The sequence below is a fragment of the Curcuma longa genome, chromosome 12, assembly GCF_044706935.1.
Source record: "Curcuma longa cultivar G26 ecotype Majalengka, Jawa Barat chromosome 12, ITB_CL_G26_1.1, whole genome shotgun sequence".
In the NCBI taxonomy this organism is placed as follows: domain Eukaryota; kingdom Viridiplantae; phylum Streptophyta; class Magnoliopsida; order Zingiberales; family Zingiberaceae; genus Curcuma; species Curcuma longa.
This window is the reverse complement of record NC_133872.1, coordinates 558728-572296: the sequence shown is the minus strand read 5'-3', so window position 1 is coordinate 572296 and position 13569 is coordinate 558728. Positions and strand designations below refer to the sequence as shown.

At 37.5% G+C, this 13569-nt stretch overlaps 1 protein-coding gene, 1 long non-coding RNA gene and 1 pseudogene across 2 annotated transcripts; all 3 read right to left on the bottom strand.

The window, feature by feature from the left end:
• Positions 1–91: 91 nt before the first annotated feature.
• On the bottom strand, positions 92–1857 carry LOC141843089 (patatin-like protein 3). The gene is made up of 3 exons (XM_074731117.1): positions 848–1857; positions 662–724; positions 92–573 (listed from the first exon to the last, which is right to left on the bottom strand). Exons 1-3 carry the CDS (start codon positions 1811–1813, stop codon positions 256–258), a joined length of 1347 nt encoding a protein of 448 aa, XP_074587218.1. The 5' UTR covers positions 1814–1857; the 3' UTR covers positions 92–255.
• A 2143-nt stretch (positions 1858–4000) lies between these two features.
• Positions 4001–9022, bottom strand: LOC141843389 (protein ARV 2-like; annotated as a pseudogene).
• A 1235-nt stretch (positions 9023–10257) lies between these two features.
• On the bottom strand, positions 10258–13001 carry LOC141842708 (uncharacterized). The gene is made up of 4 exons (XR_012602969.1): positions 12909–13001; positions 10849–10928; positions 10555–10632; positions 10258–10463 (listed from the first exon to the last, which is right to left on the bottom strand). It is a non-coding gene; the product is annotated as an uncharacterized LOC141842708 (long non-coding RNA).
• Between the last annotated feature and the right edge of the window lie 568 nt (positions 13002–13569).

Sequence of the window (13569 nt, the reverse complement as noted above, 5' to 3'; positions counted from 1 at the left end):
TGAAATTTTTTCCGCTCAAAATAGTTTTTGAAGAAAAAATTCGTTTTTTTTTTCTCTTTCTATTTTTTAAATCATCACGTTGCGGCTTGAGTTTTGAGAAAATCCAGAAAGAGGGGGCTTGCAAATTCAGAATAATCCAACTGAGGGATGTACACAGTGATTCACGTTCACCGATGACACAGCCTTCGTCTCTTATTTTTTCTAAAAGATCTATGCGTTTTTTCTCTCTCTTTTTCCATTTTTTTGGGAATAAAATTAACAAGATATGGACGTCCTCGCCGGTGCTACCTCACTGGTGGCGGCGACGCCGGCGATGGAGGAAGTCCTCGGCGTCGCCACCTGCTTCAGTACTACGTTGGGAATTTGGCTGTTGCCCCTCCTTTGGTCTTCCTTGACCAGCTCCCCGGCGAACCAGTCGAGCTTCTCAGCGTTGGTTTGGTCCGAGATTTTCTTCCCCTGAAACAATAACGATTCCACGTTCTTCTGCGACAATTGTTTCTCCAGCAAGCTCAGCAATTTGCTGCTGTCTCTCGTTTTTGGAATATCCTGGTCACATAATTCGAATCCATTGCCCTGAGAAAGATTTAAATTAATTCGATAATTATATTGCATTTCATAATTCGTGATATTAATTAAAAGCGTTAATTAGTTTAACTTTTACTTGAATCCTCACGTAATTGTCAGCCCTGTTTTGCCCGAATGACATCGCGATTGCTTGGTCCACCTGACAAAATGCGATTTAAAATTATTTTTTGGAATTTTAACGGTCGAATTATGCCCCTCCGCCAATTGGGGGCTTTAAATATTTGATTAATAAACTGATTTATAAGAAGGAAGTTGTCCGTACCACGTCGGCAACGCCTTCGCCGGCAATCCTGAGGAGTTCCGCCTGCGACGGAACCGGCCTCCTCCTTCGCGGATCCATTTCTTTTCCGATGCTGCCGGCGGTGGTGCTACTGAGGGAGAGCACCATGAGGTCCTTCATCCCGTCGGCGAAAGGGAACTCGCATTTGTTGTTGAGTACGTGGCTAATGGCCGCGGCCGCGGGGTTGCTCATCGTGACGCCGCCGCCAACGGCGGCGATCCGAGTCCTCCCGTCCGCAGACCGCATTTCCACCGGCGCCGTCCCCGCGGCGCACGTGGCGGCGCAGACCTGCCGCAGAGGGAAATCGTACGCGTCCTCCTCCACCGCGTCCGCCCGCGAGAAGAGGAACGGCGCCCCCGTCGCCAGGTCGAAGCACGGCACCAGAAGCGGCTTCACGGTGTCCCGCAGCGTCGCGTCGCCTAGAACCTTCCGGAGCACCCTAGCGGCTCCGCGCCGCGTCCACCACGCGAGCGGGCCGCGCCGCGCTTCCGCGAACGACGACCGGCCGCTCTTCGCGAGGAGGAGCCCCAGCGCGTCGGCGGCGGAGAGCAGGGAGCGCCCGTCGGGGCCGCGGGCGAAGAGCATGGCCGCGAGAACTCCTCCGGCGCCGGAGCCGGCGGCGACGTCGAAGAAGTCAGCGACTCGCGCGGAGGGGTCGCCGGAGAGGCGGCGGAGGGAGGACTCGAGGCGTGTGAGGGAGGCGGCAGCAAGGAGGGCGTCGGCGGGGCGTCCTCCGCCGTCGACGGAAAGGATTCGGACCCGGCCTTCGGAGGCTCCAGCAGGCAGCCGAGGGCGAAGGCCGCCGTCGCGGAAGGTGGCGGAGGAGAGGAGGAGATTAGGGGGATCATCATAACCGAAGAGAAACTTGCTCTCGAGGATGGAGAAAATCTCGTAGCTGAGCTTATCGAGGTCCATGGCCGGCTCAACCGCAGGCGACGGCGACGCCATTGCTGCCCTGTGGAACGAGTCTGAACCGGAACCGCTTGATTTGGGGCCTCTCGAGTGAGTGGATGATGAGCGGTGTACACCGTCGGGCTTAAATAAAGGCAGGGATTTTTTTGTCTCGATTGATCAACGGCCGAGATTCAGCAGAGTGAGAGCGAGGTGGCTCTATCTGCCGACAGGGCTGATCGCTCAGCGGGGAGCTGCCGCGCACGTGCGATAATGCCATTTGATAGCCTATTTATATTTTGTTGGGTTTTTTTTTTTTTTCAATATTTAAAAAATATTATCCTAAAACTGTGATTAATATTAAAGAATTAATATCTCAATACAGGTTACGAACCACACAGTACTTTGACTAGGAAGACAACAAAGATAGCTCATTGCTGGAAGTCATTAATTATACTAAATTCAATGCTAATCAAGAGCACAGGAAGGTTAAAATATTGCTTGCTAATTAACAAATGAAAGGTCCATGATGAGACTATTTGAGTGCTCGGAAAATGTGCAAAAGTTTGTCTTCAAAAATAAAAAATAAAAAAATGATATTATTATTTACTGGTTTGCAGCCCTACATCAACAACCACCTTTATTCTCCTTTACATAAAACATAATAATTTTTCTGCTGGCAGCATTCATTGATTAATTTATTTCGACAAGGACAATAATATTATTATGGCTTCCTTTTAAACTTCATCGTTCCACTATTCAGTAATTTTTTGTTCTTTTTCAGCAATTTATATATCCTAGAAGAGAAGAAAGATGATCGATTTAATCTATTTATTTTTCTATAAAATAGTTGATTTGAGGGACTGATATATCGATCGGCGAGTTGAAGATATTAGGATATTGCGACGCACCTCTCTTTGGATTTCAGAAGTCTTTTTCTTTCCAACTATGAAGCTTCTGTGGATTGTTCACGTCAAGATAATACATCATCGGCCAGCCGTCTACGTCTGCAGAATCTAACGTCTAGAGGAGGCAATTAATGAATCTTAATTATGCCAATTATTCTCTGCCATTAGGTGACACATATGCTGAGTTGTCAGTGAGGGCCACGCAGGCTATTAAGAACACATGAATATATGCATGCCATTGCATTCCTGGTTGTACTCTTAATTGCATATACGTACGTACGTGCATGCATGCCTTTAAGTCTTCAAAGAATCCATGCACGTAGTAGTTACTGCGACTGCAGCAGTATTAACTTGCTTCGTCCTCCCATCATGTATCTATTTTACTCATAAATCTATTTTAAAATTCATGCAGAAATTAAACTCCCCGAGTTCTACACCCAAATGCAGCCAGAATTACATTATTGTGTTTGTTCTTATCTTGTACTGTTTGACCGGTTTGTTTTTTCTATACATCATGAAAAGAAATTTCAACAAGTGATGCTTGGAAAGATTAATTTTGTTTGGGATTTAGTAGTTATATATATAAATATCCAATCAGTTCTGTCGTCGTATGTCAGACATGCATTTGATGGTGTCGTGTTGGAGGCCATCCGGACTGTTGCGTCGGCCTTCAACAGTGACTTTGCATGATTACAGCTACTCCATGTCGGGAAGTCTGATGCAGAGTATCCAAAGACAAGTAGTGGTAAAGATCCATTTGTACTGTTTACTATGACCGCGAAGTTGTGGGGTTTTAACCTTTGCCCCAATTTGCCACAAGCAGTGAAGTCTTTTAGGGTTTTGTTGTTGATGGATCGCTTTTGAAGCATCATCTACTAGAAAGGCGATGGATAGGTTTACTATCAGTCCCCGAGATATTGCTGTCTCTTCCAAATCTTTCCTCAGTGTCTTCATGTGCCCCACCTCCTCACTCTCAAGTAAGTGTTGCCTCCCTCCGTCAGACTGAGAGAGGCTATGCGAAAAAAAAGGAACACTAGAGGAGTTAGATTTGCAGTTAGGATAAGCATATGCATAAATGAATTAAAGATTTTGGAGATTCAGACTCCAGAATAGTAGGGGAAATAAGAAAAGCTGAATAACTTCTATATTTTCAATAGCTTTAAAAATCACAAAAATCGTGCACAATCCAAAACCTTAGTTAGATTCCAAATCTTGACTTGTTTGCCAAAATGGAAAACAAGGTTAAGCTTCACACCCCTTTTAATGTCCCAAATTGGTAAATAAAAGACTGCATCTAGTACTTGTATTATTGTAGAGATCCTTGATCCACTCGGCGTTTGCCTACATTTAATAGTCTCTCATGCATACTGAGCAATCAACATCATGTAGCTAATGCAAAATTATAGGGATGCCTTAATACAATAACAGAATTGTTGCAGCGAACAAAGTAACAGCAATTAAAGCCTCAAAGATATCTAAGATAAGCTAGATAGTAGATGAAGTAGCCAATGATTACAGAAGAATTTAACTACATACGCACCAAAGCACAATGAAACATCCAGCAGTCTGCGACTCTGTTACCACCGTAAATAATGGAGCATTATCAAATTTAGCACATGCAGTATAATAGGATGAACAATAGACATGGTGCATCAAAATATTAAGCACTATAGTTATTAACTACGAGTGACAAAGCCTCGGAATATTACAGAGGTAACTACTGTAATATAGCTTTTTCAGTTATCTTCTTATGGTCTCAAATTAAGCGCACAAGGAATAAAAGAAAATCAATGAATTTTGACTTAGTAATTGTAGTATCTTTAATTTGTTAGTAGTTTAATACGTAGCTTTTGATTTGGTAAATTTTATTGTGAGATTTCTCTCCTGTGTGAGACTCTTTTCTCGGTGTGAAGATAATTTATCCCCTTTGCTTCATCAATTTTATTTCAATAGGTATTATGGACTGTAGTATGTATCCAACTGAACAATGAGAGAGGTGCAAACAATGTATGGTGATCCATCTTCCCTAAACGTAGCCAGAATAAGAAGGAAAACTAAAATTTTAAGTTCAATAATCAGTTGCAATCAACTTTTGTCAGGTACACGATGTTTTATGTCATGAAATCATTTATCACCAAAATACACAAATCAGCATGAACAAAGTAGAAGTCAAGTTTTATGTTTAATGTTAGATTGCAGACCTCCCAAAGCCAGTGCATTTGATGATAGAACATGTAGGTCAATAATGTAAAGAACAGAAGCCAGGAATCCCCAGACCTGCACAGATCATCAGAATAAGTAAGAAATACAACTGCAACTTGTATAACAAAAATCTTTCGAGGTATAGTTTACTAGGCAAGTTCAGAGCAGCAGAACTGTACTAACCAACATTGCAATCAAATACAACCTGAAGTAAGTTGAGATAAGAACTGCCAGCAGGATTTGTCTGTAGCTGAAGAGAAGAATAACATTTTTGAGTACATGCAAATATTCATGAATGTAAAGGCAGAAACAGATAAATGATTTCACATCTGAATATTGGGATTATAGGAACAAGGAAATCCCATAAGAATGGATTGCCAAAGGCATAAACAGATAAATGATTTCACATTTGAATATTGGGATTATAAGAACAAGAAGATCCAATAAGAATAGATTACCAAACAATAATATGACTAATATAAATGCAGTTATATTATATAGGAAATAAATGCAAACAAACTAATAAACCACAATACAACTTGGAAGGAAGGGTAAAGGAAAATTGTTAATATAAGCATTGATTAATAAAAACCAACAAGACTGTGTTAAATGATAACTTAAGCAGAAACCTAGTTCCCATAAAAAGAACAGACATAAATATCAAATTTCCCAATATAACATTCAATAATACCTGCAACCAAAACAATGACAGAATTGGTGAAAATTTACATTAACAACTGAATTTATCACCTTTCCACATGTCAAAATTGACCTCATAATGTGTGTGGATGAATCAAACCAAGCTTCACTGCTCTTTAAGAGATAATACCTGCCTTTTATTGTCAACATCTTTGGTAGAGAAGAATACATTTGTATACTGTATATCAGTATCTATTAAAAATAGCTGAATGGATACACACATCTAGAATAAAATAAAGTAAGCTTGACTTCCATACAACTTCCTGTAAATGGTATGCCAATTAAATTTTGTAAACACGGCCATATAAGTAATTCAATCACTAGTTCAACAGCTTGTCTTAGCAAAACTATCAACATGAAGCATAAAAATAATTACATTAAACATAATGAAAATTGGTGCTTCAATAGTTTCAAGAAACTTGGATAGATGACTCCAATATTTGTACTGGAAGAAAGGTGTCAAGCCCATGAAACCATGCGCACTCTAGTCTATGATGGATGTACAGGAAATAAAAGGTTTATTTTTTTTTCCTTTGTACAATAAAATATACTTGGAAACCTATAAATCGATACAGATTCCATGTTTTTCAACAACATCTATATGTTCCTTTTGAAGCCAAGTGAAAGTCATTTACAAATGATATAGTTTATTATTATTATCATATTATCAAGAAGCAAGGTTATGGAAAATGAAGTCTCACCATTGGCATTCGTCAGTCACGGGTTTTGTTAGATCTACAGTAAAAAAATACAACTACAGGAATGGACAGGTAGTTCACTAGCAAAAAGAGGATACAAACACAGTGATATTCAATAGATAAGTGTTTGAACTCAGCAAATTACATACAGCCAAATGTTAACTATAAACCTTCTGGTTCTACTTTCTAGGGCAAAAGGTTGTTGGGTAAACCTACAATAACCACGAGCATAAAAAAATTAAATAAACTATAAAAACTTAGTTGAAGATGGTATTTGATCATTAAATTGTTTTTTTTTGTACATGCATTTGTCTAGAAAAAAAATGTTAGATGATGACACTGGAAGGATGTGATGAAACTAATTAAAGATGCAGCATACATGCTGCTCTGTAAGAAGTATAGAGCAGTACATGATGGAAATTTATCCAATTCAAACAAACAAACAAAAAAAAGATTTACCTTATTATCACCACCTAAGTTCAGTATGTTAAACAGCAAATGCCAATAGGCTTTCCTCTTATGAAGGATCAAATATATCAGAATTGTCTACATTAAAAGGCTACAGTTACAAACCAGAATGCAACAGTAATATCCCACAACGGCATCATCTCAAAAACCCAAAGTATCTATAAGACTTTCTAACAGTCATTATTTGGATGTACCAAATTTTGGTGTAGCATGGACAACATAACAAATCTAACAAATATCGATGGAATGATTTTATGGTGTGCAATCCCAATCTTCTTCAAATGAGAGAGATAAAATAGAATATAAGAGAAATCAAAACAAAAAAGAAGACTTGCTGCTTGGCAATAATGTGGATCAGCAAGACAATGAGATAATAAGGGGGAACAGGGAAACTGCATGCAATGGAGCTTATAATATAATTAGCGACGCGGCAAACCTTTACTTAATCCTACTGTAAATGCTTCTGAGATTAAAATAATATAGATGATTATATAATAATGTATGCATGATTAGCTCTTGTTATCTTATTAAGCTTGCCGTGATTTGTGTCACTGTCAGTCAACATCATTAAAGATTGGGTTTAGATCCAATCCTACAGCAGATTTAGGAGTTTGATGAGAAGAATCTCCATTAATGGTTCACCTTTCTTGAAATCAGAGCCGACATGAAGGGACCACTCTCCACTAGAGTCCTATCCTGTCTTGGAGATGATTAACCATCGATCTCCTCTATCCTAACATATAAAATAAGCCGATTCGTCGTATGATCACGACGGGCAAATTTTAATATGCATAGCACTTGCATTTCAAATTGAAATAATTTACAGAAACTAATTGTATAAGTATTATGTAATATTTATATAACTGCCATCTACTGCACATCGAATTCATTGTCTTTAGTGCTTCAGAAAAAAGGGAATATAAAACCATTTGTTGGGTTTTAGAAGTCAGACCGAGGCAGATCTTGAGCTGCTCTGAGACTTAAGAGCGTGCTTCTCTTGCAGAGACAAATTGGAAATCATTCTCAGTGTTGTGGCTTCAGGAGTAGAGTTGAGCAAGTTGTCATGCATGGCATCGCAGAGCTGGTCGTGAGTGGCATATGGACCAACTGCCTGAAACAATAAATCGAATCATAAATACTCGTTCAATAATTATGGTGAGGAGGTAATGCTCTGCTGAAACTTGAAGGAGAAGAAATATAGGGTAAATTTGTAGGCATGGATATATTATTGCAGCACAGGGAAGGCGTCTAAAAGTAGAACAAGTTTTCACTTTAGAAGAAAAGGTTAATTTCTTTTCTATTTTTTTAGTGAAGAGTAGTTCAGCTAATTGCTCTACCATGTTTTTAGCATCTCAAATACTACAAGTATAGATGGTCCCCCTAGCACATGATAGTGTAAGATAATGCTGAAAGTCAATATCAATCTAACAGAACCAAAAAACATATCAAAGGTCAAAAGTAATCTACTTCAGTTTCTTGTTTCCATTTGCAAATATTCACTCTATTGTTTAATATCCTATTCACATATATCTTTTGTTAGAGATTTATTCTCTATTTAAATATGTAGAAATCATTAATATTATGCAATTTTATTTGCAAATATGCTAATGAATTACTAATTCTTTTATTGAATTATTGTTCATGTGCCAGTGTTTTGTTTACTTTTTTGCTCAAATGATCTGTCATCTATGTTATTGGAATTCGGATATAACTAGCCAACACAGATGTGGATAAAGTGTCTAATATTTTTATTTCTATATTTTTTTTTACCAGGGTCAATAGAGATGATAGGTGTCTATTCAAAGCATCGATGCTTGCCACGACTTAGAAGGTAAAGGAGAGTCCAAATATAAGTGCGTTGTATTCCCAGTAAGCAACAACAAACACAGTTTTATCTTCAAGGCATTGACTAAAGACCAATTTATTTCTACATTTTTATTATCTGACTGAAGCTTTATCAAGTTATGCCATGAATCCTACTCCAGAGCCAACCATGGCCCAGAAAACTAAGCTGCATTGATTCATCGCAATAGTGACAACTGCATGCCATCTCATGCTTAATCATCAAGCATCAGATAACACCTACACCACTGAAGCACCAAATCTAATGCAGTAAAGTGAACTCAAATCAAGTACGACTGTACAAGAATGCATGGACCCTGAGAAGCTCAAAATTAAGAGAGAAGCATGATTAAAACCTGAGAGAAGTTGCTTGGATCTTGGTTGGCAGATTCCCTGATGAGCTGAGCTTGTCCAAGTGCATCTCCTTCATCTCTGAAAGCCAGGGCCATAACCTATCCACTAGGAATAATTACAAAATGAGATTAGATGGGTCAAAATGAAGAGGAAGATAACAAGAAGAAGATGACAGTGGAATTAAACAAAGTAGGTTAAATAAATAAACAAAATAGATAGATAAAAGTGGTCCTAACAAGTGGATGCCCATGCAGGGAAGACGTTGGGATTTGACCGAGAAAATTGTAGGAATTTAGTGAATTAATTCAGCAGAAGACACATTGGTGCACATGTAACTAATTAAATGCAAAATAACATATGGCAGAACCAGCAGTGCCAACGAAAGAGAGTTCAGGGTAAAATGGAAAGTAATAGGATGGTAGATCATATAGAGGTAAAGTGATATTAAAGAACCACAGGTCGATAAAATAAAATACGTAAGCAAAATCGTAGACTGTAATTTTCCCATTTGCCATTTCATAGATGCATGCAGATGGAAATTAATGAGCTAGCAAAGCATATAATATTTTAATATGCTCGACCATTTAGATAATATAAAATAAAAGAAAGGTTTCTTTGGTGGGTTACAGTGAAATTCCACATGCATGCATGTGTCTCCATCAATACTAAAGGAAATCGTTATTTTGAAGGATGTTTGATACTGGGATTTTTTTTTTATAAATTATATAACATGAATAGTGGGGGAAATACATCAAGATAGATCATTCACATAGTAGGATAATAGAATTTTTTTAATTCAAAACTATCATTCGTATAAAAAATGAAGTTATGAACGATTTGATAGGGGACAGTCAGGTTAACAGACCATGAAGCTTGATGTGATTGGCTTGGGTCCATTGCCACAGTGTGCCTTGAAGCATCAAAATGACAAGGTACGAATCCAACTCTTTTTTCCTCATTTTATTAGTATAAAGTAGGGAGTTGAAGGCATGAAAAATAAACCCAATTCTTTAATATACTACGGCAACGTGAAAAATAGAAACTCATTTGCATAACTTTAACTGTAAAAAAGACATATCGTAAATAAGCAATTCAATAAAACCAATAAGTGTAGAGTTGAAATGAACTCAGTAGCATTCCCTCTACCCTCTATTTTTTAGAATAAAATATATATTCTACATATTTAAAGTTTCATTTACCCACAAGTGGACAGAGTGCCGATCCAGCTAGCTACACAGGTGATGGTTACCCTCACATGCACATGCTGCCTCAATGGCCTATATTGCAAGTTTGAATTCCATCTGTAATTTGAATGTGAAAAATACAGGCATGCAGCAATGTATTCGAGACCAGTAAAATCCCCAACCCGATTGTTGGTGGTCCAACGACAGAATTGCTTACATGCAGAATAAAATATTAGTAACAGTTTCTGCAGAACACAATCTCCAACATACCATTTAATTCAAGTTTTTGCCACCTTCATCGACTGACATTGTCCTCTACAACCACAGACATGTTTCGGGATCGAGATGAAAACTAAGAAAAGAGTATAACCATGAAATGATAAAAACAATACTGTAATACACTAACATGGCTAACATCAAGAGACTTGGGGGAGAGAACATACAGCTGAACTTGATGATGGCGAAGCTGTAGTTTCATTATCCCTATGTGCAGTTGGCAATGGAACTAGTAGAGTATTCATCTGTTTCATATATCAAAGGAAAAGAAGTGAGAGCAAACTTGGATATACAGCCAATTGAAAATATTGTTTTAGTTACAGAACATAGTGATAAAGTACAGGTGGAAAAATTATCGGGTAAACAAATTCCCAATTTGTAGGAGCAGAGAAAATTATTTGAATTTACAGTCAACTCCGAACAGTCAAACTAGAGACCACATCCATATGTAAACAACTTACTGATGTAGCACATGGGAAAGGAAACTACATTAATTTTTGAATCCAAGCATTGTTGCATCTGCACGAGGTCGATATAGAATCTATAAGCATGCAACCAAAAAAAAGAGCTGGATCAGAAAAAGACAGAAGCTTATTTTCTGATAAACAGATTGAATCGATTCAGTAAGAACTAAAACTAAGTAACACATCTTGCAGCAATTATCCTAAACTAGTATCTGATGGAAAATTAACCACAGTTCAGCAGGAACACCAACGGAACACCTATGACTATTCCACAACAATTCCACTACATATTATGAATAAAGCATTCAAAACTATTAAGAGAAGCAGAAGTTAAAATAAAACATCAATAACAAAGATTTAGAAGCAAATGTAGACTAAATAACGTGCAACATTTATTGGTAAATCAATACAGCTTCTTTAACACAGTTCATATAAAAACAATCCAGAGCTGCCAAGGAAATTAGATATTCACCAATGCTTGGTGGAAATAACAAAATATATACCAAGATTTCCAAGTTCAATATATCACTCTGATCCAAATGATCGATTAATCATAAATCAGGGCATGCAGTAATGATAACAAGAAATCTAAGTTTGTCTAGTCAACCTAAACGGCCACTAAGTCGAAACTCCATATGTAACCTTGTTTGGTTCGTAAAATTTTCCTATTTTTAGTTTGCAGTTTCAGAAAAAAAATAAAATAATTAATTTTTTTTAAAGGAAAAATATTTATCACACCATTCACCTCTAATAAATTCAAATGTATAAAAAAAATTAATTTTTGCTTAACAATGTTTGATGGTCATCAAGGCTCAAAATCTAGAAAAACAAAGATGAACAAATTCAGGTAAACATCCAGAGTGCAACAATATCAATTTGACATGAATCGAGGCCTTTATGATCATCAAGCTCCTTTTTTTTCAAAAGCAATTAATAATGATTAGTCAACTAGAATCGCATTCAATCAACTAGAGTTACTTCTAGTCCGCTACTCAGTTGACTGGTAATTATAGAAGATAAATTTTTTTAATAATCATAGAGGACTTAAAATTTAGAAACTGAATGTATATTGACTTGGGAGACCTCAAGACTATAACAATACAGATTCAGCATGAATCAACGGCCTCTATAGTCATCAAACACTTCTTAGCAAAAGTGTCTGATGGCACCAGTCAATTGATCAATTGACTTATAACACAGAGGAACGGATGCTTAACAAGTAAACGAAGTCCAAACAAATAATGAAAGACTGCATGCTTGGTAGTTGCAAGTCCTAACAGTTCAAGATTGACCTAAGACCAGGTAGTGGAAGTCCTACTAACTTAAGGACGATTGGACAATGGATGAAGTCTTGTCATCTAAAAAGGTGAGGAGTCTCTAAGCACAAGAAATCTTACTCAATTGAGGTCAACTGAATACTGACTAAGTTGATGTTGACTTATATTAGGTAGATTATGTAGTCCCTAATACATGGGATCTCTTGACACGACACAAATTTCATTTTATAATTGCTATAATCCATGTATCACTCAACCGATAGAGGAATTCAATTGATTGATAGAATTCGATCGATTGACATCATAATCCACTAGTACAGAAATTCGGTCGACTGATGAAACAATTGAATGATGAAACTATGAAACTTAACTAATATACAAAAACCTAAAAGTTGTCTGTTTTGGGTATTTATGGTTTGGATCAATCGACTGATATGGAATTTAGTCGGCTCATGGAGCAGTCGATTTAGATACAATTATTAGCAAACAAATTAATTCTGTTTGGGTAAGCAGTCAATTGATGTTGGATGAGTTGAATGAGCAACAGGCTGAGAATCAGAACGACATAAAGTTTCTGTTAAAGAGAATAGTCAACTAATATTAAACAATACCAAAACAAGAATTTAGGAAAGAGCACCAGTCTTGGATGTTCTTTACAATCCTGTGGTATTGAAATGCAGAAATTGACTGCATAAGTTGGCTGGAGAATTGTAAATGTCAAATTTCCACAGATTTAAAATACAATACCATGGCTACCTCAAGTCAATCAGATTCCCTGACCTGGGTATGTGCTGATATGCGTCATATCTGCGCACAAGTTCACAATCCTCTGCCTTAGACGAACAGGTTTACGAGCTAAAACTCCAAGTGACACCTGTATGAGTAAAAGATCACATAAGTTTTCCATATTTTATCCATCCAGTCCACAACAGCATATGAACAATAAGAATATTGGCATCATTAGGAAAGCAAGTGCAAAACAGAACTTGGGTCCAGTCTGTGCAATCTTTTTGATTTCTGAAACGAATTGTTTTTTTTTTCATCTTTAATAATTTAGTTGCAAGTAAGAGTAGTCACAGCAATAAAAATGTAATTTAAGTGCACTTAGTTGATGAACATCAAGACCTCTGACTGCAGCGAAGCAATCTACTTTTCAGCACCTAAATCCAATATAGGAGGATCATAGTAACCTAAAATGATTCACTCATAACAAAACCCTAGTAAAATGATTAAAAAGAAAGATCTTACCTCTTGTGACTTGTAGTGGCTGCCATTTCTCTTATAGTCGAGTTGAGAGCATCGGTGACGGAGAAAATAACAATCATAATCACAGAAACAGGCACAAAATTCTCAACTGAAGCACCCAGAGGGAAAGGAAAAAAGTGATACTAAAGCAATCCGGAGACGAATTCACTAATTCTGACAAACTACGACAGCAAGC